Source organism: Sus scrofa, chromosome 7, assembly GCF_000003025.6.
Source record: "Sus scrofa isolate TJ Tabasco breed Duroc chromosome 7, Sscrofa11.1, whole genome shotgun sequence".
NCBI lineage: Eukaryota > Metazoa > Chordata > Mammalia > Artiodactyla > Suidae > Sus > Sus scrofa.
This window is the reverse complement of record NC_010449.5, coordinates 114,167,580-114,195,453: the sequence shown is the minus strand read 5'-3', so window position 1 is coordinate 114,195,453 and position 27,874 is coordinate 114,167,580. Positions and strand designations below refer to the sequence as shown.

Genomic DNA, 27,874 nt, shown 5'->3' with positions numbered 1-27,874 from the left:
TCACGGGGTGATGAGTAAAGTGGCAGAGCTCCTTACGCAAGCTGTGAAACAGCTGTCAGCAGTCTCTGCTCCGTAGTCCAGAGGCCTTGCCCTTTCTCTGAATCTTGCTCAGTGCCTGCTTCTCACGTGCTCCCACCTACGACATTTCAGTTTTTATGGGGGCAGCGCATATTGATCTGATACGGTCCTGGGAAGTCATTCAAGTGACCTTTATCATTTGACTTGGTTGACTGCTTTTCTCTCTCTCTCTCTCTTTTTTTTTTGTCTTTTTGCCTTTTCTAGGGCCGCACCTGTGGCATATGGAGGTTTCCAGGCCAGGGGTCTAACTGGAGCCACAGCTGCTGGCCTACGCCAGAGCCACAGCAATGTGGGATCCAAGCTGCATCTGCAACCCACACCCATGCTGGATCCTCAGTCTACTGAGCGAGGCCAGGGATTGAACCCACAACCCCATGGTTCCCAGTTGGATTCGTTAACCACTGAGCCATAACAGGAACTCCTCTTTTTTTTTTCTTTGACTGCGCTTGGGGCATGCAGAGGTTCCCGGCCAGGGATTGAACCTGAGCCACTGCAGTGGTAATGCTGGATCCTTAACCCACCGAGCTACCAAGGAACTCCTAGCCCTGCCTTTATTTCTTTTGGGTGCCAGTAAATGCTTGGCTCCAACCAAACCTCCTTTTTTTCCTGGTCTTTTTAGGGCCTCACCTGCAGCATATAGAAGTTCCCAAGCCAGGGGTTGAATTGGAGCTATAGCTGCTGGCCTATGCCACAGCCACAGCAACTCGGGATCTGAGCTGCATCTGTTTGTGACCTACACCACAAAACCCTTTTGAATTAAGAAAGTTGGAGGCACCCAAGTAACTCCAAGGACCCAAGAGAATCACGGCTCGACTTGAGACAGCTGCATGTGGCAGCAGGGGTCAGGCAGGGTCAGGGGCAAAAGACCTGGGGTGGATACCCTGAGCCGTCTGAGCTTGTCCCCATCTGTGAAATGGGCATAAAAGCACCTGCCTGTTAAGGTAGGGGTGAGGAGCCAAACAGTATAAGACAACACTAACGGGACAGGCTGAACCTGCCCTTTCTGAAATATAGAACCTTATTGAAGCATATTTTACAGATCATGTATAATTCACCCATTGCAAGCATCCCACTCAGTGATTTTTTTAGTCAACTTGCCAAGTCGTGCAAACGCTATGGGCAGTCGGTGTTAGAAAGTTTCCATCTCCCGGGCAAGATCCCTCGGGCCGTTTCCAGTCCCCACCCTCAGGCCCATGCAACCACTAATACGGATTCCATCTCTGTAAATTTGCCTTTTCTGAACATTTCATATAAATGGAGCTGTGCAGAGTGGTCTTTTGTGTCTGGCCTCTCTTAGCATCATGTTTTTGGGGTTTCTCTGTGTTGTAGGGCGTATCAGTACTTCATTCCTTTGGTTGCCAAACGGCATTCCCGTGTATGGATGGACCACATTTTGTCTCTTTCTGTGCTGATAGACATTTGTCTGATCAAATCTCCCTCCCCTCCTGCCAGAGGCAAGCCCTTGGGATTTTGGTCATTCTTTTGCTTTGTTCTAGATTTTTGCCATATATAATATATATGATATATATATATAATATATATCATATATACTATATAATATAATATATATCATATGTACTATATATACTATATAATATTATAACATATAATATAATATATTATAACATATATAATATTATAACATATATTATAATATATAATATATCATATATATAATATATTATAATATATAATATATAATATAATATAAATAATATATATATATTTAACTGTTTAAACAGCAATATTTACCCTGTTTTGACCTTATAAAGGTACTCATTGTGGATTTTTTTCTCTACGACTTATTCTTTTTCTCATTATGCTCTTGAGATTTATGTATTTTGAAGCATGGGTTGTACTTTCATTCATTTTTAGATAATTCCATTTGTGTGAGTTTTTTTTTTTTTTTTTTTTTTTTTTTTGGCTACCCCCATGGCATGCTGAAGTTCCTAGGTCAGGGATTAAACCTGTGCCACAGCAGTCACCTAAGCCAAAGTAGTGGCTGTGCTGGATCCTTAATCCGCTGAGCCACCAGGGAAACTCCCTGTGTGAGCTTTCTGATATTTTGTTACATAAATGTAGACAGTTGATTTTTCCAGCTGTTGATGGTGCTTTGGGTCATTTCTTGATTTTGCTGTCACAGCGAGGCAGTAAACATTCCCTTGACATATGGGCCTGGGTTTCTCGAGGGTATAGCTTGGAACAGAATTGCCAGGGTGGAGGGCGACTGGATGACATCAAGACGTTTCCGAGAGCCCAGTGTGCTTTCACCATCACTGTTTCAGTTCCCTACTGTTGCTGTGACAAATTGCCACAAATTTAGTGGCTTAACACAGATTCATCCTGTCACAGCTCTAGAGGAGAGGCGTCTGGAATGGGTCTCACTGGGTCAAATCAAGGTGTTAAAAGAGCTACGTTTCTTCCTGGTGACCCTTGGGGAGGTCCGTTTCCTTACCTTTTCCCACCTCGAAAGGCTGCCTACATTCCTTGGATAGTGGGCCCTTCCTCCGTCTTCAGAGCCAGCCGTGGTGGCCCAGTCTTTCTTACATTATGCCTCTGACCTGCCTGCCTCCGTCGCCCTCATGTAAGGACCCCTGATTACATTGGGCTTATTGCAATAATCCAGGGTCATCTCTTTATTTTAGGGTCAGTTGACTAACAGTCTTAAATCCTTCTGCTCTCTCAATTCCCCTTTGCCAGTAATGCAGTATATTCATGGGCTCTGTGGGTTGGGATTTGGACATGTTCAAGGGGTAAGTAACCTAACCCTACCACGACTGGTATTTAGAGACCCTGTTATCTTACAGCAATAGGGGCATAAGCATTTTAACGGGGTGTGTGTGTGATATTTAGTAACTATTTTTAAATCATCTAGATTTAGATTTTTGGAGTTCCCATCGTGGCTCAGTGGTTAACGAATCCAACTAGGAACCATGAGGTTTCCAGTTCGACCCCTGGCCTCCCTCAGGGGGTTAAGGATCCAGCATTGCCGTGAGCTGTGGTGTAGGTTGCAGACACAGCTCGGATCTGGCGTTTCTGTGGCTCTGGTGTAGGCCGGTGACTACAGCTCCGATTCGAACCCTAGCCTGGGAACCTCCGTATGCCGCAGGAACAGCCCTAGAAAAGGCAAAAAGACCAAAAAAAAAAAAAAAAAAAAAAATTTAGATTTTCAGCCTCTCTCTCTCGCTAGGCCTCTACAATTTTAATGGCTTTCTTTTTTTCTCTCTCTTTTTTTGGCCACCCCTCGGCATATGAAGCTCCTAGGCCAGGGATCAGATCCAAGCCGTAGTTGTGACCTAAGCCGTAACTGCACCAACACTGGATCCAGGCCAGGGATTGAACCTGAGTCCCAGGGCTCCCAAGACACTGCCCATCCCTCTGCCCCACAATGGACACTCCTTAGTGTATTTCTTGGCTGTCCCTGTCTGAAGCAATGTCGAGTTCTGGAGTCAGAGTGCCTGGGGCCTTTCGCTGTGAGCTGTGTGATTTAGACACCCCCGCTCCAGCCTTGATTTCCTCATCTCTGAAATGGGATTGTTACCTTTACCACAGAGGGTTGCCATGATAATTTTTTTTTTTTTTTTTTTTTTTTTTGCTTTTTCGCACCACACCTGCAGCACATAGAAGTTCCCAGGCTAGGGGTCTAATCGGAGCTACAGTTGCTGGCCTTCACAGCCGCAGCAACGCCAGATCCAAGCTCAATCTGTGACCTTACACCACAGCTCATGGCAATGCCGGATCCTTAACCCACTGAGCGAGGCCAGGGATTGCGCCGGCATCCTCATGGATACTAATCGGGTTTGTTACCGCTGAGCCACAACAGGAACTCCCCTCATTGTTATTTTTTAAAGAACACGTACTTCATTTCAGTTCCTGAGTGGAACATTTGAGTTTTCATTCAATTCTCTGAATAGCGACTGTGGCAGTTAAAGTTGCTGGAACTAGAAGAATCCTGTGTGATACAGAACCAGCTGCTAAGCTTTTAATCTGTTGATTAATCATGCTAAGTCATTCTGTTTTTCAGACCAAAATCGGTGCTTTCAGGAGATTGTTATGTGGTGTAGAAAGAAAAATAAGTTTTTTAGGACTTATAAATGTCTTTTTCGCCTGTAGAGGTGGTGGTGGTGGTAGTGGGGTGTGTGTGTGTGTGTGTGTGTGTGTGTGTGTGTGTATAAAATCCACGTGTATACTAACTGCCTGATGAATGAGAGTTTCACAATGGGTGGTGGTGTGGATTTTAAAAAATTGAGTTGAGTTCCTGTCATGGCTCAGCGATAACAAACCCAACTAGCATCCATGAGAACTGAAGTTCGATCCCTAGGTCACAGACACAGCTTGGATCCCATGTTGCTGTGTGGCTGTGGTGTAGGCTGGCAGCTGCAGCTCCAATTGGACCCCGAGCCTGGAAACTTCCATATGCTGCAGGTGCGGCCCTAAAAAGACTTAAAAAAATATATATATATATATATATATGAGTTGAAAAAAATACATGAATGTGTTTTAAAGTAATTTCAATACCTCGCAGCTGGTCTTCCATAAGAAAGGACCTGTTGCTCGTTAGAACTCCAGAACTGACCTCCTTCCGGGCAAAATCTAGCACTTAAGAAACCACTTTCCGCAGGCAGATGCGTGCCATGCCTACCAGATCGTTCACCGCAATGGGATTCCCGACGAGCAGATCATTGTGATGATGTACGATGACATCGCCAACTCTGAAGAGTAAGTCGGGATCACGCCCACCTGGGTGGTGGGGAACGGAGGGCATTTGGAAGAACGCATACAGGAGTTCCCGCTGCGGCACAGTGGGTTAAGGATCCAGTGTTGCTGCAGCTGTGGCTCAGATTCAACCCCTGGCCCAGGAACTTCTCCATATACCTTGGGGGCAGCTGAAAAGCAAAAAGAAAAGAAACATGTGTACAGACGCGCAGGAATCCTTTGATCAGCGGCCTAACTTTGGAACATAAACAGACTCTTGGGTGGAGTTCCACACAGCTGCTTCCTGGAGGCTTTGGAGGGTTTAAAGTGTGAGTTCCCTGCCCACCGTGTCCTGCTGTGCGTGTCCCTAACCTCCGAGCCCAGAAACGGCACAGATGGTTGCCTCCGAGGCCCTGTTCACAAGGGTTCCTTTGTAATAGACCCTACTACCCTTCTTTCTGTGCCTTTTTTTTTTTTTTTTAATTTGTTGAATTTAATTTTACAGGTGGTTCTCTCATGCCCGCTTGTCTCATTTCTTGAGATCAGAGGCAGCAGATACTGGTATTAAACCTAACCCGTTTCATCTCCCAGCTCCTCGGTTACCCGACTGTGGCCCTGTGGTCACAGGACAGTCCATAGTCCATTCTGAGCTTTTAACATCTGAGCACTTGTATTTATTTATTTCCTTATTTATTTAGGCTGCGCTCTCAGCATTCAGAAGTTCCTGGGCCAGGGATCAAAGCCATGCCTCAGCAGCAACCTGAGCTGCTGCAGTGGCAATGCCGGATCCTTAACTCGAGGTCCCACGGGAACTCTGGTCCTGTCTTTTTCTGAAAGTAGTTTCACGCTGAGAGATCTCTTGATGAGATCTGGCCCCCAGGATGTAGTCTGGTGTCCCGTGGCAAGCCAGGCACACCAGGGCTGGGGGCCCTGGCCTCAGTGTTCCCAGCTCCACCCTTCACTACTCTTGCCAAGAGCTCAGGAGCTGGGGGACATCTTGAGCCCCGAGATGCTAATAACATCACGAACACGTTGCTGACCTTGGAGGGGCGGGGGGTGGGTGATGAGAAATGTCTGTGGCAGTCTTGGCCGTCCAGTATTCTTATGCACATTGGGCCTGTTCATGAAGAAACAGACTTCAGAGATGTATCAGGTTGTGTGCTTCAGTTGTGTTCTTTGATTCTCAGCAATCCTACCCCAGGAATCGTGATCAACAGGCCCAACGGCTCGGACGTGTACAAGGGGGTTCTGAAGGACTACACCGGCGAGGTGAGGTGGGGCGCAGGTGGGAGCAGCGGGGACTGTTCTTTTCCAGGCATGATTTCCCCTCTCTTTCTTGTATTTCTAGAGTCAGAACCTCATGAGACTGATTTCTGGTCCATGTTTCATGTTTGTGTTGAGATTTGTGCTTAAAGGCATAAGTTCTGAGAATGGTAATAGAAAGCAGAGGAAAATAAAAGAAAAAAACCTTAGTTGTAGCCTAGTGATCTCTTTTTTTTTTTTTTTTGTCTTTTTTTGCCATTTTTTGGGCCACTCCTGCGGCATATGGAGGTTCCCGGGCTAAGGGTCTAATTGGAGCTGCCAGCCTACGCCAGAGCCACAGCAACGCAGGATCCGAGCCACGTCTGCAACCTACACCCCAGCTCACGGCAACGCCAGAACCTTGACCCACTGAGCAAGGGCAGGGACCGAACCCGCAACCTCATGGTTCCTAGTTGGATTCGTTAACCACTGCACCACGATGGGAGCTCCTCTTTTTTTTTTTTGTTTTATGGCCACACCTTTGGCATATGGAAGTTCCTGGGCTAGGGGACACATTGGAGCTGCAGCTGCAGGCCTGCACCACAGCCACAGCCATGTAGTATCTGAGCCGCACCTGCGACCTACACCACAGCTCATGGCAATGCCGGATCCTTAACCCACTGAGCGAGGTCAGGGATCCACCGTGCGTCCTCAGGGCTTCTAGTCGGATTCGTTTCTGCTGCACCACAATGGGAACTCCTGGGTCTTTGTTCTTGCTTGCGAAATGTTTGTCCTTAAACTTGAAGCCTTGAAGGTGTGTGCATTAGTGGCCCAGGATGTGTGCCACAGACTCAGCGAGGGCAGTGATTTGGAATGACAGTTGTGTCTGATCTCACCTCCCAATTCTTTGTAGGATGTCACCCCACAGAATTTCCTGGCGGTGTTGAGAGGCGATGCGGAAGCAGTGAAGGGCAAAGGGTCTGGAAAGGTCTTGAAGAGGTAATGTCTGTTTTCGGGCTGTCACGCTTTTCTGGCTGACCTGGCGCCCCAAGAGTCGAGACTTCAGACAGACCTTGTTCTTTGTGTCCGGCCTCTTTACCCACGAGAGGCGGGGAGCTCCGCCCTAACAGGCTGCACAGAACTGAGGCTTCCTTCCCCCCCATTTCTGTCATGAGGGAGCCTTGTGATCCGGGTCCCCTCGTTGTTCCTCGCGAGATGGTTCCCGGCAGTGAACTCGCTGCTTTTGCTCTTGCGGATCTTAGTGCCGATCTGGTGGGACACGGAGACAGGCGTGAAGCCCTGCGGCCAGTCAGCCTGCCGGGCCCCTGGCCTGTGCTCTGATCGGAGGTCAGCCCGGTGGGAGCAGGAGAGTCCTAGGTTCAGAGCCAACCCTCGTATTGGAGAAAAGTGATCCCAGGGCTTGCCCCCCGGCTCCGGGTTAGAGATGTCTCCTTTAGCATCTCTTTATGCAGCATTTTTACATGATGTTGGGGACCTTCGGAGCCAGACTTCAGAGAGTCTCAGCTCCTTGGCAAAGGGTACTGTTTCTCTTGTGCCTGGGGCGGAGGGGAGCAAGACTTGGCACAAGTAGCTGGTGAGTTAGAGCCCAGACGGACATGTGCGGGATGAGCCAGATTGCTTCCAAGTGAGTTATCACACCTCTGCAGCCCTGAGATGGTGCCCCAAGTGGGAGCCTGGTGAGGGTGCAGGTGGGCTTTCAGTCTGTGCCCAAGCTGAGGGGCCTGAAGGGGCAGTCAGAGCTGCAGGACCGTGTGTCCTGGCCCCCTTGGGGGCGACCTGTGGGGAAAGTGGGGCCGCCTGGGAGGAGGCTCATTGGCAAAGGCCCCACCCTCCGGATCACCCTGGCTGTGTGCTGAGTGCATCCCCGCCACAGTCCAGAGCTTCGAGGCTGAGACACGCTTTCGTGGTGCAGAAGAGCGAGCACTCAGCAGAAGCAGAGGGAGCAGGCCAACGGCAGCCTCTTGGGCTTCTCCTCCCTGGTTGGAAGACTGTCATCCTCAGGCTTCTCCTTAGTTTTTTGTCTTTTTAGGGCCACACCTGCAGCATATGGAAGTTCCCAGGCTAGGGGTCGAATGAGAGCTGCAGCTGCCGGCCTACGCCACCGCCGCCGCCACAGCCATGCCGGATCCTTAACCCACTAAGCGGAGCCAGGGATCGAACACCTGCATCCTCATGGACACCAGTCGGGTTCATAACCACTGAGCCACAGTGGGAACTGCGTACCTCTCCTTTCTTTTGATCGGGGCGACTTTGCAGAGAGATGGAAACTGGTTTCAATAGGAAGTGGTTGGCTTCGCTCTCACGCTCGTCTGCGTCTCTCTTGGCAGCGGCCCCCGGGACCACGTGTTCGTTTACTTCACTGATCACGGAGCCACTGGGATACTGGTGTTTCCTAACGAGGATGTGAGTTTTTCTTAATGTCTTAAAGACAAGCCGGGAGAATGGGAAACCAAAATCTCGGGGGTGACCATACCCCTGTGATGTGGGTTTCTGACGTCCCACGGGCTGGGTTTGCACGCGGCTGCTGAGTGTAGGGTCACGTTTAGCAGCTGGACATCCACCCAGAGGCATCTCTGGGGCAAGTCGGTCTTCCCTGCACGTCTCCTGATGTCTCAGCATCAGTAGCTGTCGCTGAACTTGGGTGCATGGTGCCAGACGCAGTAATAGAACACAGGTCCTGAAGGCACTGGGCTCAGTGACAAGGAAGCACATCCTCTTCCCCTTTTGCATGTGTGAATAAAGCCCTTGATGACGTTGGGGGATAAATCTGTGCACTGCGGTTACCTCTCAGGATTTCCCAGTGAGAATTTATAGGGCATCCCTGCCTTATCCGGCCAACAGTCTCTCTCGGTGTGTTTGGCCTCAGTGTCCGTGTTCTTACCTTTCAGCTTCATGTGAAGGACCTGAACGAGACCATCCACTACATGTACAAGCACAGGATGTACCAAAAGGTATGTCAGTGCTCGCGGCAGCCCTGGCCATGAACCTGAGGAAGGCGGTGGGAGCAGAGCGCCTTCTCACTCCGCACTGCCTGCATTTTCCCGAATGGGTGACCTTTTTTGGGTCAGTCTTGACCTCTGATTTCCCGGGATTAACTTTCTGTGATTCTACCGCGTTCACTGTTAGATCTGAATTACAGGTGATCCTGTTAAAACATGGTGTGGGCCCCACCCCCCGGAATTTGACTCCCCATGGTGCTGGGGAGAGGCCTGAGGGTTTGCCCTTCTGAGTTTCCAGCTGCTGCTGCTGCTGCTGCTGGGCTAAGGATCCCACTTCCAGACACTGTTTCTGGGACTGTCACCAATTCAGGGCAGCTGGGGAGGAAAACACTGCCTCCTTATTTTCCTGTGGCCTTTCCTGCCCCGTAGCAGCCTGTACAGCATCTGCACAGCTTGGGCGTGTATGTGTCGGCAGTGGTTCTCTCTCGCAGGCGGCCTTGCATGGCAAATCAGTTTCCCTTAGCACCATGTAGGGCTCCATTTTCTCTGCATCATTTCAGCTCATCGGTTATTTTATTCTATTGGCCATGTACAAATTTGATTCTTTCTGGCTTGGATGACAACATTGTCTGTAGCCTGTGGCAGCAGCTGTCTCCCCAAAGCAAAAGTGAAGGACTCCTAAGCTGTGGGTCAAGAGCGTGGGAGAGGCAGAGTGGCATTTGCAAGGGGTCTGTGCCCGGCCAGGGTGAGTTCATGTGTCTCCTTCGTTTCCCAGATGGTGTTTTACATTGAAGCCTGTGAGTCTGGGTCCATGATGAACCACCTGCCCCCCAACATCGACGGTAGGTGGTGGGAGCCCTGGTCTCCAAGCCCAGCTGGGTGAGCACCTGGCTAAGTGGTGCAATTGGACATTCTCTGATTCTGTCCATTGGAAGGACCAAGGCAGAGGCCTGGAAGCAGGGGACCTGGGGGCAGCTCTGAGCATCTTCTGCTCCTGGAGATCAGTGGTCAGGGCATGAAGCGATGTAGGCTCTGGAGGTGAGCTCCAAGTGCTCTGCCAGGTTCTGGTTGGATTACCTAAGTCTGAAATCACAGACTGTGGACTGGCCTCCATCCTTTGCAATATGTTGGCTTGCTGGCTCTCTGATCCTGGGCCAATAACTTATCTTTTTGACCTTCAGTTATCCCCATCTGTAAAATGGGGATAAAGGTAGCATCTGTGGGAAGAATTACATGTCCAGTGACATTTGCCCAGCACAGTTTTGAGCCCATGGCAGCTCAGTAGTAAATGGTGACTCTTTCATACGTTTAGTCTAAATGTTTCCTTCAATAAATATTCACTTTCTCTGGAAATGAAATTAGGTACATATCCTTCAAGTTTTCTGGCGCTGTGAAAATCTGTCAGCATTCATGTCCTAATAAGCATGCGTGCTTGCTCATTGGTGTAGAAAGCATCTGTCAGCTGGCTTCTCTTTCTTCCACATTTAGTTTTAGATGAGTTACTGTAACCGAGCGAACAGGGGACACCCCGGGGTCTCCCTGCCCTCCCGGAACTGATTACAGGTGATGTGCTTTCAGCACACTGGGGAAGGAGAAGGAACCCAAGCTTCTCGTGGAATCCATGGACAGCCAAGAATAAAATGTGACTGAAAGATGTCTTTAATTTCTTGTAGTTTATGCCACGACCGCCGCCAACCCAAGGGAGTCATCTTACGCCTGTTACTATGACGAAGCGAGGGCCACGTACCTGGGAGACTGGTACAGCGTCAACTGGATGGAAGACTCAGACTCGGTGAGCTGTCCGGGGGCTGCCTGTCTTGAGGCTTAGCTGTCAGGGGTGACGGTCCAAGGCCTTGAATGTTTTCCTTTTTTTTTTGTCTGTTTAGGGCCGCACCATGGCATGTGGAAGTTCCCAGGCTGGGATTGAATTGGAGCTCTAGCCACTGGCCTACACCACAGCCATAGCCACACCAGATCTGAGCCGCATCTGCAATCTACACCACAGCTCGCGGCAATGCCAGATCCTTAACCCACTGAGCGAGGCTAGGCATCGAACCTGCATCCTCATGGATGCTAGTCAGATTTGTTCCCGCTGAGCCACAACGGGAACGCCGAATGTTTTCCTTCTTGCAGGAGGATCTGACCAGAGAGACGCTCCACAAACAGTACCAGCTGGTGAAATCCCACACCAACACCAGCCACGTCATGCAGTATGGAAACAAGGTGAGTGGGGCCTCAGGCTCACTGGCCTGCAACACTTATCTCTTGATGATGAGAACCGGGACCCATCATCATGGGAAAAGGCCAAGGCACGGAGCCTCTCACGGCCGCTCCATCCCAGAGATTCTGTCCAGGCTTTGGAATCGGACCTGCTAGGTTCAAACCACCAAGCAGTGAGATTCAGCGCAACCTACCTGCCTGCTCTGGGTCTCCGTTTCCTCCTCGGTCAGAGCCCTAGCACCCAAGGTCATAGGAGCATTGAAGAAGGTGGCGCACAGGCCCAGCACGTGGGAAGAAGTCATTGAATCAAAAGGTTTGGTGGCTTTGCCACCTCGAGCCCCACACCATGGATCCTCGGAGGTGCAGCCTCCCCGCGGATGCAGAGTGTTACTTGACTTTTTGGCTACAAATTCGAGGCTTTTCTCCCCTGCATTTGTGTTCAGAAGGGACAGCTGGTACAGTCGCTCAGTCCATCAGGGCTGTCCAGCCAGAGGTCGCAGCAGGTAGTCGCTGGAGGCTTGGGCCGTAGGGACCACCCCTGCGGCTATAGCCCTTGGGATGGGCAGAGGAGGTGATCGGTGCGGGGTCCCCGTCCTAGTCCTTATGACCCCACACCGTCCCCCAAGCGGCCTAGCACCATCTGCGAGCTCGCCAGCTGAGATCTCTGATCCAGGCATTAGCCTTCTAGAAGAACGTGTGAGCCAGTCAGTCCAGCTGTTGTCTTCGGAGCTTGACGGGCAGGGTGTGGTCTGGAAGGGCTTTGAGCCCTCAGGGCAGTCACAGGCTGTGTGACGTGCACTCCGGGGGCCATGGGTCTGGTCCGGCTTTTGGGGGGCCGTGGGCCTGGTCCGGCTTTTGGGGGGCGGTGGGGAGTGGTCCGGGGCGGGGCGGAGCAGAGAGGAGGCTGGGGAAAGGTGACTCAGGAGAGGCAGGGTCACAGGTGGCCCTGGCTTTGGGGGGATTGGAGGGAGAAGGTCCCCGGCCACAGCAGTTCTGCCCTGGGCTTTCTGTCCTCTTTCCAGTTTCCGCAGCATCCATCATTCCTGCTCTTGGTTGAGATACGAAGGATCTTTTGTAAACATTACATTTCTGTATATGTGGGTGTCTATTTTATTTTTTGTTTTAGAACTGTTTATAAATTAGCGTTGCTTGGTTTAGGAACATGAATGCCTGCAGCATTTTTTTTCCCCTCTCATCGGGATCCTGTCTGCAGTGACTTCTGTGGGCAAATAGAGCCGGGGGGCTGGGCCCGCTTGTTAGGCCCTGATGCCAAGTCGGCTCCCGCTCCCCCCGGCTTTAGCTCTGCCCACCTCAGTGGACCAGACCTCGGCTCTAACCTGTTCAGATGCTCTGCGCTGTCCTCCTGCTTGTCCCTAGGGGGTAAGAGGGTGAGCATGGGGGCAGTGAGCACAGCCTAGGGCCACCGCTGGCTGAAACGACTCTGGTCCAAGCTCGGCGTGACTGGGTAGCAGTTCTGCCAAGGGCGCCGGGCATCTTCAGAGTTGGTCATTGATGGGTTTCAGGCACTCAAAGGCGTTGCCCTGCCCGCTGCTGAGAGGCGAGCGCTTGCTTTCAGGGTGTCCTTATGCCCCCTCAGTGGTCCCCAAACCACGTGAGGGAGCTGTGAATTCCAGGACCAGGGTCCCTTGGCACATCTGCTCGTCGCACTCCGAGTGACTCTCTCTCTCTCTCTCTCCTAGTCCATCTCTGCCATGAAGTTGGTGCAGTTTCAGGGTCTGAAACACAAAGCCAGCTCTCCCATCTCCCTGCCCCCAGTCCAGCACCTCGACCTCACTCCAAGCCCCGAGGTGCCGCTCACCATCATGAAAAGGAAACTGACGCGCACCAACGATCTGCAGGAGTCCAGGCGTCTTGTCGCGGAGATCGACAGGCATCTGCAGGTAAGTGGCGGCGAGGCGCAGCTCCCAGCCTCGCCGGGCACCGCGCTCAAGCCATCTCTGCCGCCTCCTGCCCGTTATTCCATGCTGGTGGCAGCCAGGTGACAGAGCTCTGAGGTCACCCTCCTCTGGCCACACGGGCATATATGGGAAAGGAACCAGCGTCTTTGCTCACTGTGAAATGGACACGAGTGGGCAGGGCAGTGTAGGCATCCCTCTTTGTCAGTAAACTAGCCTGGACCTCTTGGAGGCAGGGAGCATAGGAAAGGGGCCTGTCTCTCCCTTCCTTGTCCCCTGCTAAGAAGCCATGGCACACGGCCGTTTCTAATTCTTCTTCTTTTTTTTTTTTTTTTTTTTTTGTATTTCTCTAGGGCTGTACCCACGGCATATGGAGGTTCCCAGGCTGGGTCTAATCGGAGCTGTAGCCGCTGGCCTATGCCACAGCCACAGTAACGCAGGATCTGAGCTGTGTCTGTGACCTACACCACAGCCCACAGCAGTGCTAGATCCTTAACCCACTGAGCGAGGCCAGGGATTGAGCCCGCAGCCCCATGGTTCTTAGTCGGATTCGTTAACCACAGAACCACGACGGGAACTCCGGGTGTTTCTTCTTTTATACGTAGTTGCTTGCTTGACATTTTTATTTTGCTGTTTAGTGAGTTATTAGCGAATCCATTTTTTGAAGAAAAAAAAAATCCAATCCACAGAACGTTTCTGCTGCTTTAGGATATCATAGTCACAGCCCCAGATTCTTCCTGAAACGCTTGAGCAGTCTCTTGTGATGACTCGGTGTGTTTGACATCCATTTGTTTGGAACTGGCCAAATTTCTTTTCAAATTCTAGCTGTGAGACTAGAACCACCAGGCCTGTACTTACGAGATGCCGGGCAGAGATTTACTGTCTTTCCAACAAAGCGAGCTGCGTCGACTCTGTCCCCTTCAGCAGCACAGCTCAGGGATTGACGTGCTGGTATCTGGCCTGAAATGACGTTTTCTTTTTTTTTTTTTTTTAAATGGCCACACCAGCAGCATAGCGAAGTTCCTGGGCCAGGGACTGACTCTGAGCCACAGCTGTGACCTACACCACACCTGCAGCAATGCCTAATCCTTTAACCCACTCACTGTACTGGGCCAGGGATGGAACCTGCACCTCTGCAGCAACCTGAGCCACTGGCTGCAGTCAAATTCTTTTTTTTTTTTTTTTTGCGGTGGGATTCTTAACCCACTATACCACAGCAGGAACTCCTGGCCTGAATTTTCTAAGAAAAAAAAAGTCTGTGTGATCTTGGAGTTCACTGGTGGCTCATCAGTTTAAGGATCTGGCTTGGGTCACTGCTGGGGTGCAAGTTCAGTCCCTGGCCTGGGAACATCCACATGCTGTGGGCATGGCCAAAAAAAAAAAAAATCTGTGATCGCTCTTAAGTCGTATAACTAATACTCCTGATAGTGCCCCATATGTGGTGTAGTAACCAGGCTGTACTTTTTTTTTTTTTTGCTATTTTTAGGGTTGTACCTGCGGCATATGGAGGTTCCCAGGCCAGGGGTTGAATCAGAGCTACAGCTGCCAGCCTACACCACAGCCACAGCAACGCTAGATCCGAGCTGCATCTGCCACCCACACCACAGCTCGTGGCAATGCCGGATCCTTAACCCACTGAGCAAGGCCAGGGATCGAACCCATATGCGCTTGGTTCCTAGTTGGGTTTGTTGGCTGAGGAGCGACGAAGGGAACTCCTCACCAGGCCGTACTCTTCTGCTGGCGTCGGCATGTAGCGCAGGAGTCCTCTGACTTTCTCCTCTTGGACTCTTTACACCTTTCACATTATTGATCCCAAAGAGCTTTTGTTTATGTGGCTGTATCGATGTTTACTGTATTAGCACTGACCGGAGCTTTTTTAAGATATTAACTCCTTTAGAAAAACATAATAAAGGCTTCCTTGCAGGTACCAAATCTAGAAAAGTAGCACCGAATGTTCATGTTCATTAAAAATTTTTTATTTCAATTAAAAAAAAAAGAAAAAAATAATAGACCCATTTTGTGTTGATATATGGTTTTGTGAAAAACCATCATTTGCTAAAGCGAAAACAACTGGGGAGAGCAGAGGGGCATGACATGACATTTTTGCACACCTGCTTGCCGCCCAGCGCGCTGAAGACAGCGGGATCCTTGCACCCGTGTCTGCATTCCTTCTGTGGGGCTCTGCGGTTCTGGCTGAAGTGTGTGAAGAGAGCGCTGCCTCCCATGGATGCCTGGTTGGGAAAGAGAGGACCTTATGGAGCCCCTAGGGGTCTGGGGGACCCCCGTGGTCCCGGACCACCTATTGAGAACGGCTGGCCTAACACGGTGGGCAGGGCGCATCCAGACAGGAATGAAAGGAACCCTGGCAGGGGGTGGGGGGTTGGGCTCGTTGTACGCTTTGGTCAGTGTAGACGACACACAGAAGCAGATCCCTCCATGTGGCGCTGGTTTGCATTATCTGATGGGAAGAACATGATGCCCCTTTTGGTGTCCTTTTTTTTTTTTTTTTTTCGCCATTTCTTGGGCCGCTCCCGCGGCATATGGAGGTTACCAGGCTAGGGGTCAAATCGGAGCTGTAGCTGTCGGCCTAGGCCAGAGCCACAGCAACGCGGGATCCGAGCCACGTCTGCAACCTACACCACAGCTCACGGCAACGCCGGATTGTTAACCCACTGAGCAAGGGCAGGGACCTAACCTGCAACCTCATGGTTCCTAGTCGGATTCGTTAACCACTGCACCACGACAGGAACTCTCCTTTTGGTGTCCTTTGAAGCCTTCGATGGTTTCCAGAACAAGCAAAGGTCCCTGTGAGCGCACAGCGCTGCTTAGACAGACAGGCTGCTTTGGGGTGCAGTTCCTACGCACCCCCCTCTTTCCTCACACTGGGCCATGCCTGCTCTTCAGGTAGACTTCAGTGTCTTTGTCACGCCGGAAGAGCCCTGAAAGGCAAGGTGTTTTCCAAGGTTTCTAGCTGGAACAGAAGCCTTGCTTGGAGTTCCCTTGTGATGCAGCTGGTTAAGGATCCGGCATAGTCACTGCTGTGGCTCTGGTTGCTGCTGTGGCACAGGTTCGATCCCTGGTCCAGGAATTTCCTCCTGCTGTGGTCCTGGCCAAAAAAAAAAAAAAGATGCCTCGAATGCACCTCTTTTGCTGCAGGACGCCTACATCTGTCAGCATCTGTTAGCGTACGGGGTGGGGCGCTGTGTGAAAGAAACTGGGAACGGGTCCAGGGCTCCAAAGAGGCTGCATTAAGTCAGGGACGTCTGGCACAGCCGTGTCTCTTCCCAGGCCAGGAACGTCATCGAGAAGTCCGTGCGCAAAATCGTCTCCTTGACCGTGGGGTCCGACGCTGAGGTGGACAGGCTCCTGTCCCAGAGAGACCCGCTCACGGCGCACGAGTGCTACCAGGAGGCCGTATTGCACTTCCGCACACACTGCTTCAACTGGCACTCCCCCACGGTAAGCCCAGGCCCCCAGGCCGCCGGCCTCCGCACCCCGCCTTCCCTGGGCCCACCAGCTTGGCCTCTCCGTCTCTGCATCTTAAACCCCAAATCCGAATGATTATTGTCCACTGGGAATCACATCAGACGCATTGCCTTGTAGAAGGTTCCATCCAGGCTAAGGAAACCACAGGCGCCTCCAGAGGCCGTGAGTGGGGATGGGAGAGGAAGAAGGTGGCCCCAAATTCACTGACCTTAAGTCTTGGCGCCAGATGCTCTGAGTTGTCCCAGTGGATGGGGGAGCTTCCCACTCAGAGATGATTCAGCTCCCATTTTGGTTGGCTTTTGAGGGGGAGTTTCTTCTCTCCACGCTGTGCTGTCCCCGCCAGGCCCCCGTCCCTTGCTCCTCCCCGTCACACCAGCCACACAGGTTTCTCCCCTTTGGGCCTCTTCTGACCTCTTCCCCAGGTTTATTAAGTCAGACCCTGACCCAGGGGGGAGAAAAAAGTACCTGGTTTGTACACATTGCAGAATGTCAGGGGTGGAAGGTACCGAAAAAGTTTTCTTGGGAGTTTCCGTTGTGGCTCCGCAGGTTAAGGACCTGATGTCTCTGTGGATGAGGATTTGATCCCTGGACTCAGTGGGTTAAGGATTCAGCGTTGCCACAATCTATGACATAGATGACAGATGTGGCTCAGATCTGGTGTTCCTGTGGCTATGGCAGAGGCTGCAGCTGCAGCTCTGGTTCAGCCCCTGGCCTGGGAATTTTGATGCCACAAGTGCAGCTGTAAAAAGTTTCTTTCTGGGGAGTAGCCCCATGTAGTTAGTGGCTGCTGAATTGAGAATGGTACGGAATGGTATCATCGATGCAGAAAGTTCTCTCTGGGTTGTAGTGTGCAGACCGCGGTCACCCTAGATGCTTCCAAAGGTGGAGGGCAGGGCACGTGGAGGTAGCTCTCCTTTATTCATTATTTGTTTTTTAATTTTTTTTTTTTTTTTTTTTTGCTTTTTAGGGCTGTACCCATGGCATATGGAGGTTCCCAGGCTAGGAGTCGAATCTGAGCCATAGCTGCTGGCCTACACCACAGCCACAGCAATGCAGGATCCAGGCTGCATCTGCGACCTACACCACAGCACATGGCAACGCCAGATCTTTAACCCACTGAGTGAGGCCAGGGATCAAACCTGTGTCCTCATGGATACTAGTTGGGTTTGTTACAGTGCTGAGCTACAGTGGGAACTCCTCTCTCTTCGATTTCTCATTTATTTAACAAAGCATTTTCTTTACTTAATAATTTAAAAATTCCCATTTATTTAATATATGTTACCCTCCGGTGTTACTTTTTTGCCCTCTGGAATCATATCAAGGAAATCTCTTCTTTCTTCTCTTGAGAATTCTCAGATTCCCTTGAAGTGTTTTTCAGGATAAACATCCCTAGTTGTTTTGGTCTTATCGGTTGTCATCTGGTTCAGCATTCACTCGCCAGGGTGTCCCAGAACCAAGAGCCAGGCTGCCGGGGGAGGTCCTCACTAATGGGGGGGGGGCTTCTCCCCCAGGAGTCCTGGGCAGGCGCTGTAGGAGCCTGCAGAGCCCCTGCACACGTGCTCTTCCTTGGGAGATGGTCCGGAAATCTCAACAGATTTTCCAAAGGTGGGGAGGGGACCCCTGACCCGATAAGATCAAGCACCACTGGTCTAGATGCTTCGCATTTTCCCAGGGTGGGATTTGACTCTGTGTGTGTGTGCTGAAATGGTGATATTTGATTGTCTTTTGGTTTTGTCTTCTTCTAGTATGAATATGCTCTGAGACATTTGTACGTGCTGGCCAACCTTTGTGAAAACTCGTATCCGATTGCCAGGTGAGCCAGCACCTGCAGGGGAAGGGTCCGAGGCCTCCTGAAAGCGGAGGGCCGCAGGCGGCGCTGCTGTCCTTTCCTGCACGTGGGCCGTTCGCTTCTGCCGGCTGCCGCCTCTGGCCGGGGAGGGCTTCCAAATCGATGCGTGTCCCCGGGCTCATCGTCGGGCAGGTCCTTCCCGCATGACGTTCTGTTCCATGTTGGGTTCTGTTTGTCTTCATGGCTTCAGGGCTGACCAATCTCAGGGTCACCAACTTCTTCTTTCCGTTTCTCGCAGCATAAAATTGTCCATGGACAAGGTGTGCCTTGGTTACTACTGACACCGAGCCCCCGCCTGACGCTTTTCCAAATGTGAATGCCGCCGTCCCTTAGAATGTGTGCTGATTGGAGACCGAAGACGTGGAGCCAGAGGGCAGCTCGCCCGGCGCCTGCAGGCGCTCCTGGGGATGCGGTCAGGCCTCTCCGGAGCCCGGCTGTCTTTTCCGACCTCGGCAGCTCTTACAGGTCGCCTGTGATCCCCTGGAAAACCCAGATCTGAGCGGCAAAGTTCTGTGCTGAGCTTGGTTCATTTGCTTTTGAAGAGGGTTTTTTGCCCAAACCTTGTAAGGAGCGAGAAGTTCACTGGGGCTTCTGGAGCCAGTGAGAGTCTTTGTTCTGTGGAATTTGAAGCCAGAACCTCTTAAATCTTCACAGTGATTTTATTGAAGAGGAGCATAAACCCCCAAATGGAAAACTATTTTTAGAAAATAGTATCATTTTTGATTGCTTTTGTATTTTATTTTGCAATAACAGACACATCTAAAAAATAAAGATTTATAACTGAGTATTAATTTCAGGTCCCCAACTTTGCTCCTGGTCCCTCCTGACCCACCCCCCATCTGTCTGTCTCCTAGCCCCGCCACCCCTCCCCACCTGCCACTTCCTGCTCCCCTCACTCCCCAGACTCTTCAGCCTCTGTGCCTTTGCTCCCTGCCCTGCCCCATGCCCAGAGCGCCCTTCCCCCCAGGTGACAGATGGATCTCAAGGTGGATCTGAAAGTACCGTGTCTTCCTTGGCTTCCTCCTCTCCCACCCAGCAAAGTCCCCTGTCTCTGGCCATTGGCATTTGCAGTTTCTTCGGTTCTTTTCCAGCACATGTCAGGGTCTGCTCTGATACCACACACGGGTTTTCTGAGCTTCTCTGAGGGCAGAGGCTGCCCGTCTCACCCTGCTTCCCTCCGCCCAGTGCGTGTGGGGAGGTACTCACCACGGGTTTGTGAAAGATGGTTCTTTTGTTTTTGTTTTTTGCTTTTTATGGCCCTACCCTGTGGCATATGGAGGTTCCCAGGCTAGGTCAAATCAGAGCTACAGTTGCCAGCCCACAATGCAGGATCTGAGCTGAGTCTGCAACCTACACCACAGTTTATGGCAACGCAGGATCCTTAACCCGCTGAGTGAGGCCAGGGATTGAACCCGCCTCCTCATGGATGCTAGTTGGATTTGTTTCTGCTGAGCCAGGAGGGGAACTCCTGAAAGATTTGTTTAAAAGTAACACTAATGGAGCACCCGCTGTGGCGCAGTGGGTTAATGATTGACCTATCTCTGGTGTTGCTGGTTTGATCCTCGGGCAGTAGGTTAAGGATCTGACAGTGCCGCAGCTGTGGTGTAGGTTGCAGACGAGGCTTGGATTCGATCCCTGGTCTGGGAACTCCATATGCCGTGGATGTGCCTGAAAAAGGAGAAGAAATACAAGTAACATTAACTTGGAGTTTCCTAGTGGCTCATCAGGTTAAGGACCTTGTATTGTCAGTACTGTGGTGAGGGTCCCTGTTGTGGCACAGGTTCGATCCCTGGCCTGGGATCGCCTACATGCCGCTGGCCCAGTCAAAAAAAAAAAAAAGAATTCTCCCTGCCCATGCAGTGGGATATTGTGTGGCAACAAGATGGATAAAGCACTGATAGAGCGCCAGCGTTTGGCCAGGGGAAGAGGCAGACATGCGAGACCATGCATCATATGGCTCCATCTGTGTCTAATGTCTAGAATAAGCTGCTCCAGAGAAACAGAAAGGAGATGAGTGGTTCCCGGAACTGGTGATGGGGAGAGGGAGATGGGAGGAGAGGCAGCTGATGGGGCTGGAAATGTTCGGAAACCGATCGTGGTGATGGCTGCCCTACCCGACTGTATAGAAAGCCATTGCCTGGCACACATCAGATGGAATTATGTGGTTTGCTAATTATATTTCAGTAATGTTTTAAAAATACGCCCTCTAGGCGTTCCTGTCATGGCTCAGTGGGTTAAGAATTCAGCATCGTGTCTCTTGAGGATGTGGGTTCAATCCCTGGCTTCCCTCAGTGGGTTAAGCTGCAGCGTAGGCTGGCAGCTGCAGCTCTGATGTGACCCCTAGTCCAGGAACTTCCATATGCCGCAGGTGTAGCTGTGGGAGAAAAAAAAAAAAGTCCCTATAACTAGATGACTTTAAATAGAAAGCAAAAAAGCAACACCAGACAATGACACTTGGGTCCACCTGACTTTGCAGTGAAACCTGTCTTAATTAGCAGCAATTGACACCTTCAAAGTGAGGTACAGATTGGAAATTGAGATACTGGCAAAAAGGGTTATGTCTTTGACAAAATTCTGTGTCTAATGGGTCCGTCTTTATTTTTGGCCACACCCAGGGCATGTGGAAGTTCCTGGGCCAGGAATGGAACCTGCTCACACAGCAGTGACAACGCTGGATCCTTAACTCACTGAGACACCAGGAATTCCTCTAATAAACCCACCTTTAATCAGATTATCCTTTCTCTGTGAGGTTGTCCTACCACAGCCAGGATAAAGAACTCTCACTGTCCTACAGATCTGGGGGGAGCTTATGGTGTGTGTGTGTGTGTGTATCACTAAAGCTCTAGAATGGGCAACCCTGAGGGCCAGCTGATGTTCAAACATATGTAAATGCTGAAAAGAATTTTTTTTTTTTTTTGGTCTTTTTGCCATTTCTTGGGCCGCTCCCGCGGCATATGGAGGTTCCCAGGTCTAGGGGGTCTAATCGGAGCTGTAGCCACCGGCCTATGCCAGAGCCACAGCAACTCGGGATCCAAGCCTAGTCTGCAACCGACACCACAGCTCACGGCAACATCGGATCCATAACCCACTGAGCAAGGGCAGGGATCGAACCTGCAGCCTCAAGATTCCTAGTCGGATTCGTTAACCACTGCGCCATGACAGGAACTCCTGAAAAGAATTTTTTAAAGGAATCTCTTAAAAGACCTCAAGAGTCAGATGCTAAAAACGGAACTCTCTTCTAGAACTGTCAACTATCGTGGTGATCCTGCCTCGTTATTTGTCCTCTCTGTGCAGCAGAAATATACTAAACTGTTTAACAAGTGCAGACACTTGAATGTGGTTCTAAAGGTCGCAAGCGGCTTGTTCACTTCTCAGATGATTGACAGTTGCACACGTCTCACTGCCTGGACTTGTTTTCCTACGGTCAGTAGGACCCCCACAGAGTGGCTTTCCACCCCTCCTATTAAGCCATTTTCTATTAGAATTCTGGTAAGGGTGGCCTTTCTATGTGTGTCACACTTGGACCGGCATTTTTTCCACCTACTTATATCCATCACACCAGCCACCCTGGCAGCCCCCGCCTGTTTGTGCTGCGTTCCAATCACAGCACCCCACCCCCGCCCCCCAAAAGTAATCGCTCTGGTGTGTTCTTTGGGGGGTTTTTTGGGGTTGGGGTTTTTTGTTTTTTTTTTTTTTTTTGGCTTTTTTGGGCCACACCAGTGGCATGTGGAATTTCCCTGGCTAGGGGTTGAATCAGAGCTACAGCTGCCAGCCTACATCACAGCCACAGTAAAACGAGATCCTAGCCATGTCTGTGACCTACACTGCAGTTCCGGCAACGCCTGATCTCTGACCCACTGATCGAGGCCAGGGACCGAACCTATGTCTTCACAGATACTAGTTGGATTTGTTTCGCTGCGTCACAACGGGAACTCCACGTTCTTTGCGGTCTTATCCTAAGTGTGCATCCCGAGGAGTTCCTGCTGTGGCGCCACAGGATGGGGGGCATAACAGGATGCATAGCATCTCTGCAGTGCTGGGATGCAGGTTCCAGCCCCAGCAAGACACAGTGGGTTAAAGATCTGACATGGATGCAGCTGTGGCATAGGGCGCAACTGCTGCTCGGATCGGATCCCTAGCCCAAAACCCCATATGCTAAGGGGTGACCAAAACCAAAACAAAAATAAAAACAAAACAAAAAGAAAAACCAAGTGTGTAACCCTAGACACTTGCCCACTTAGAAAACGGTCCTGTCTTTTCGTCTCCCTTAGGCTACAGGTTTCCTCCTCATCTTTTTTTCTTTTCTCCCTTCCAATTTCTGTTGCAGAGTCCAGGCTGTTGACAGGAGGAGTTTCTCAGGCTGGACCTGCTGATGGCATCTGCAAGCTACTGGTGGGCATGGGTTTCTGTCACTGGGGTCTCTTACAAGTCAGCAGCTGTATCCAGAGGATTTTTCCATGACTAATGGGTTTCAATCCATTACACATCTGTATTTTTTTTTTTTTGGTCTTTATTTATTTATTTATTTTTTTGTCTTTTTGCCATTTCTTCGGCCGCTCCCGCGGCATATGGAGGTTCCCAGGCTAGGGGTTGAATCAGAGCTGTAGCCACCAGCCTACACCAGAGCCACAGCAACGCAGGATCCGAGCCGCGTCTGCCACCTACACCACAGCTCACGGCAACGCCGGATCGTTAACCCACTGAGCAAGGGCAGGGACCGAACCCGCAACCTCATGGTTCCTAGTCGAATTCGTTAACCACTGCGCCACGACGGGAACTCCTTTTTTTGGTCTTTAGGGCCGCACCTATGGCATATGGAAGTTCCCAGGGGAAGGGTCGAATCGGAGGTGTAGCCGCCGGCCTACCCCACAGCCACGGCAACGCCAGATCCTAGTGGTGTCTGCAACCGACGCTGGATCCTTAACTCACTGAGCAAGGCCAGGGGTCAAACCCACATCCTCATGGATACTGGTCAGTCAGATTCGTTTCCATTGCACCACGACGGGAACGCCATTGCCCGTCTGTATTAAAGTTCGGCTTGTCTGGTTTTGGCTGATGGAATCTTCCAGGTGGACGCCCCAGCCCTTTCCACGTGACCCTAAAAACTTCCATAGCTTCCTTCCTCTCTGGTGTCTCTGATGTTTTGCTCCACATTTCCTGTCCGGAGCTGCAATCAGCTGTTTCTTCAGGCAACTCTGGTTTCTGTCCCTGAGACATGGTAATTCAAGACAACAGTCTGACTGCCGAGCGCTCGTTACAGCCTCCAGCCCCCCCACCCCCCAATCCTGTTCTACGTGGTGGAGAATTTCCAGACTCCCTGTGCTGCCAGGCAGGGCCATTCAGGGCCTGCTGGCTGCCCCTTTGGTCTCCCCGCCCCCGCCCCCACCAGTACTCTGTTTCAGGCTTTATGTGCAAATAACCCAGAACAAGCAACCTGGAAATGCACAGTGACTGCATTCAGCACGCTCCTATTTCATTTTTCTGTCTTTGTCCCTTTCTTTCATCTTCCTGGTCCAAAACTGTCAAGAGAGAGTTCCCACTGCGGCTCAGTGGCTTAAGGACGAAACCTAGTCTCCGTGAGGATGTGGGTTTGTTTGATCCCTGGCCTTGCTCATTGGGTTAAGGATCTGACGTTGCCTCGAGGTGCAGTGTAGGTCTCAGACATGTCTCGGATCTGGTACGGCTGTGGCTGTGGTATAGGCCGGCAGCCACGGCTCTGATTCCACCCCTAGCCTGGGAACCTCCATATGCTGCAGGTGAGGATGGAAAAAGAAGAAACAAAAACTGTCGAGAGTCAAAGAATTTCCCCCTCTTGCATGCAAACAAAGTCACCACCACAGTTTCACAGGTGCTGGCAGGAGATATGAGACTCCTGGATAAAGACACAGGATTGCTACCTGTATGTGTGACTGGGTCACCCTGCTGTAGAGTAGAAAATTGACAGAACACTGTAAACCAGCTATAATGGGAAAAAATAAAAATCATTATATATATATATATAAATGCTTCAGAATAAAAGCTGGCCACTAATGTTTCATTTAAAAAAAAAAAAGAGTTCCCGTCGTGGCGCAGCAGAAACGAATTCAACTAAGAACCATGAGGTTGTGTGTTCGATCCTTGGCCTCGCTCCATGGGTTAAGGATCTAGTGTTGCTGTGAGCTGTGGTGTAGGCTGGCAGCTACAGCTCCGATGAGACCCCCAGCCTGGGGACATCCATATGCCACAGGTGTAGCCCTAAAAGGACAAAAGACAAAAAAAAAAAAAAAAGAAAAAAAGAAAAGAAAAGACACAGGACTGCCTACTTCCAGCACCCAGATGCACAGGCTTCATATATGCTTGGACTCCCCTGCCTGCGGAGCACCCTGTGGGGGATGCAGAGGGGGGCCCTGGTGGATGCTGTGTGCCTGGGGTGTGGGTCAGGCCGAGATACCACGAGCTGTGGAAAAAGGCTGCGAGCAAACGTGTCTAACATTTGCCCCGGGAGCAGACATGGTCTTCTAAGGTGAGTGTCATTATTATCTTCATCAGGAAAAAACAAAAAAATCTGCCTTCTTCCCAGGAGGGAGACATTATCTTTATCCTCCAAGGCAAGACAGCCTGGAATCAAAACACCTGAGGAGTCTTCACCAGACCGGCAAGAGATCCGTGGAAGATTCCAGCAACCTTCAGGGGCTCTTCCTCTCTGCCCTGCTCCTGGCCACTCGTTCTCCTTCCAGACCCCAATCAGGCAGCCCTGTCTGCAGGGGGCCCTCGGCTCCCTTGGGATGGGGGTGGGGGTGGGGGTTGCGGTGGGGTGTGTCCTCTCTGCTCCCAAGGCCCCCAGAACGCCCCCTGCTGGCTGCTGTCCTCACACTGATCACATTAAATGGAAAATATGTGCCTGGCTCGGTGGCCTCCAGGTTTAAGGCCACATGGGCCCCCTGCAGGACCATACGATGCCTTCAGGCGGAAGAAGTGTCCCGTGCCAAGGTGCAGGCCTTGACAAGTGGAGCCCAAACTTAATTTCTTTTTTTCTTTCCCTTTTGCTTTTTAGGGCCACACCCGTGTCGTATGGAGTTTCCCAGGCTAGGGGTTCAATCGAAGCTACAGCTGCTGGCCTATGCCACAGCCACAGGCACGCCAGATCCAAGCTGTGTCTGTGACTTACACCACATCACACGACAACGCTGTATCCTTAACTCACTGAGCGAGGCCAGGGATCGAACCCACAACCTCATGGTTCCTAGTCGGATTCGTTTCTGCTGTGCCAGCATGGGAACTCCTCAAACTGGATTTCACCCCCACTTATCCCCTGGCAGTGACTGACCTCCCAGCCCTTAGGTGATAGCCCCGAATTTACTTCCCTTTTCCAAAGCACCTGAGGCTTTGCCTACCTGCCCTCACCCAGGAGTGTGTGTGATCCCAGCAACAAGCCTGGGAAATCGGGACATAAGCCTTCTTCTTTGAAGATGGGAGAGACGAAGGCGCGCAGCTTCCCTGGAGCCCAGGTCTCCTGACTGCCAGTTGCTGGTCTCCCCACCCTCCTGCTGAGCACGTTTCCGACTTGGAAGCCAGAGCTCAGAGCTCCCTTTTGGATGAGTTCTGTAGAGAGCCGATTCCTGGAAGGCGGTCCTGGGATAGCGCTGTCTTCCAGCAAATAGCGTGACAGTCGAGGAAGGCAAGCAGCTGCCTTGGGTCAGCTTTTTTCTCTCCAAAGCCCTGCTCCACGTGACCTTCCTGGAAGGGAGGGCCTGGTTCCTGCCCCAGCTGCTGCCCTGCCCAGACGCCCCTGCAAAGGATCAGCCGGTCCCTGGATTGCAGCCAGCTGAGTGCATTCACAGCCGCCCATCTGCAAACCTTCACCCGGCCTGCCAGCCACAGCCTGGGCCCCCAAATGGGGATGACAGCCTGGTCCGTGGGTGGGGGGAAGGGAGGGTGTCTCCAGCACAACCAGAGGACCCTCCCTCCTCTCTCTGTCCCTCTCAGGGCCTCTGCTCTTCTCTGCCCACCTCCCCTGCAGATCTGTCCCTTAACCGCCTCCCCCCCCCGCCCCAATGAGCTCATAACTAGGGCGAGTTGGATACAACATACTAAGGTGCCGTGAGGCCAGGCATCTGCTGGGCTGGTTTGAGAAATGTCTCGTGATGGCCAGGACCTTGCATCCAGCTGGGGACCAGGGAGCAGCAGGCCCTGGGCATGCCCTGGTCTCTACAGAAGCCCTGGTGGCATCTCCCAGCACTGCTGGCCCCGGCCCAGCCTCGGGCGGGGGGTGGGGGGAGATGGCGCCAAAGGCAGAGGGCAGAAGGGAGCCAGCAGGACAAGGGGAGAGGGGACAAATGCCGGGAAGGAGACACAGACGAGCCCTTATCCTATGTCACAGCCTGTGGCCCCGTCACCTTTAGAGACACTGACCCCTCGCTTGGGGCCTATGGAGAAGCCAGGCTGGTTCACTTGGCTCTTGGGCCTTTGGGTTGGTCAGGTCAGCCCTGCCATGCTCACCACGGCCGGCCGTCTCGGGCAAGTTCATCCAGAGGGGGCCTGGCAGGCAGGCTCATCTGACTTTTTGGTTTTTGACCTTGGAAGGCTGCTCGGGGTAGAAAGAGAGCTCTGAATTTGGGGTAGGTCAGCCCTGAGCTCAAATTTCCCTTTGGCCTCTCACCAGCTTTGCGATCTTGGGCACGTCACCCTCTGTTATGAGCTGAACTGTGTCCCCTCAAAGTTCATGTGTTGAAACTCTAACCCCTGACATCTCAGACAATGACTGTATTTGGAGAATTCCTTAAGGTACAATGAGGTCACGTGGCTGGGCCCTCATCCAACAGGACCCGCGTCCTTCTCAGAAGAGAAGGGCCCAGAGCAGGGGCTGTGTGAGAACACGGCAGGAAGGCAGCGTCTGCAAGCCCCGGGGAAACCAGGCCTCATCTGCGACTTGCACCCTCCGGAATGGTGAGAAAATACATTTCTGCTGTTTAAGCTGCCCAGTCTGTGGTATTTTGCTAAGGCGGTCTACGCAGTCTAATTCTCTTCCTTTCTTTGAGTCTCCGAGTCCTCATCCATAAATACCTCCCTCAAGGGGCCGCTGTTCAAATGAAATAAAATCACGCAAGGGGAGCTGCTAACCAGCGCCAGGCGCCCATGAGGGCTCAGCCCACGTAAGACCCTGTTTCCGGGCCTTGGCTCAGGCCCTCACACCTCCCTGGGGGCAGAAGCATCCAGATAATGGGGCTCTGGGCAGCCCCACCCCCTCACCCTCGGGTCTCTCCTGCTGATGGACCTTAGCCCTGGCCTTAGGAGAGTGAGGCTGGCACGCACGCTCACTCACCCATGCACAAGCCGGTCCGGCTTACTGGCTGGCTCTGCACACTGCCCCCCACCTGGGGGCTGGACATAAAAACCTCAGGGCTGGATTGGTGTCCAATCCACCCTCTAAATTTCCACCCGCCCCAGGT

At 51.6% G+C, this 27,874-nt stretch overlaps 1 protein-coding gene across 2 annotated transcripts in view; it reads left to right on the top strand.

Moving 5' to 3' along the window:
• LGMN (legumain) overlaps positions 1–19,237 on the top strand; it is a 33,880-nt gene extending 14,643 nt beyond the window's left edge. For both annotated transcript variants that reach the window (XM_005656451.2, XM_001927082.7), the window contains exons 3-14: positions 4,700–4,797; positions 5,961–6,042; positions 6,929–7,014; positions 8,364–8,439; positions 8,925–8,987; positions 9,751–9,817; positions 10,649–10,767; positions 11,109–11,198; positions 12,896–13,096; positions 16,400–16,570; positions 18,343–18,410; positions 18,685–19,237. In XM_005656451.2, the coding sequence (XP_005656508.1) occupies positions 4,700–4,797; positions 5,961–6,042; positions 6,929–7,014; positions 8,364–8,439; positions 8,925–8,987; positions 9,751–9,817; positions 10,649–10,767; positions 11,109–11,198; positions 12,896–13,096; positions 16,400–16,570; positions 18,343–18,410; positions 18,685–18,727 (1,164 nt within the window). In that variant the 3' untranslated portion in view covers positions 18,728–19,237. The remainder of the gene's footprint in view (positions 1–4,699; positions 4,798–5,960; positions 6,043–6,928; positions 7,015–8,363; positions 8,440–8,924; positions 8,988–9,750; positions 9,818–10,648; positions 10,768–11,108; positions 11,199–12,895; positions 13,097–16,399; positions 16,571–18,342; positions 18,411–18,684) is intronic.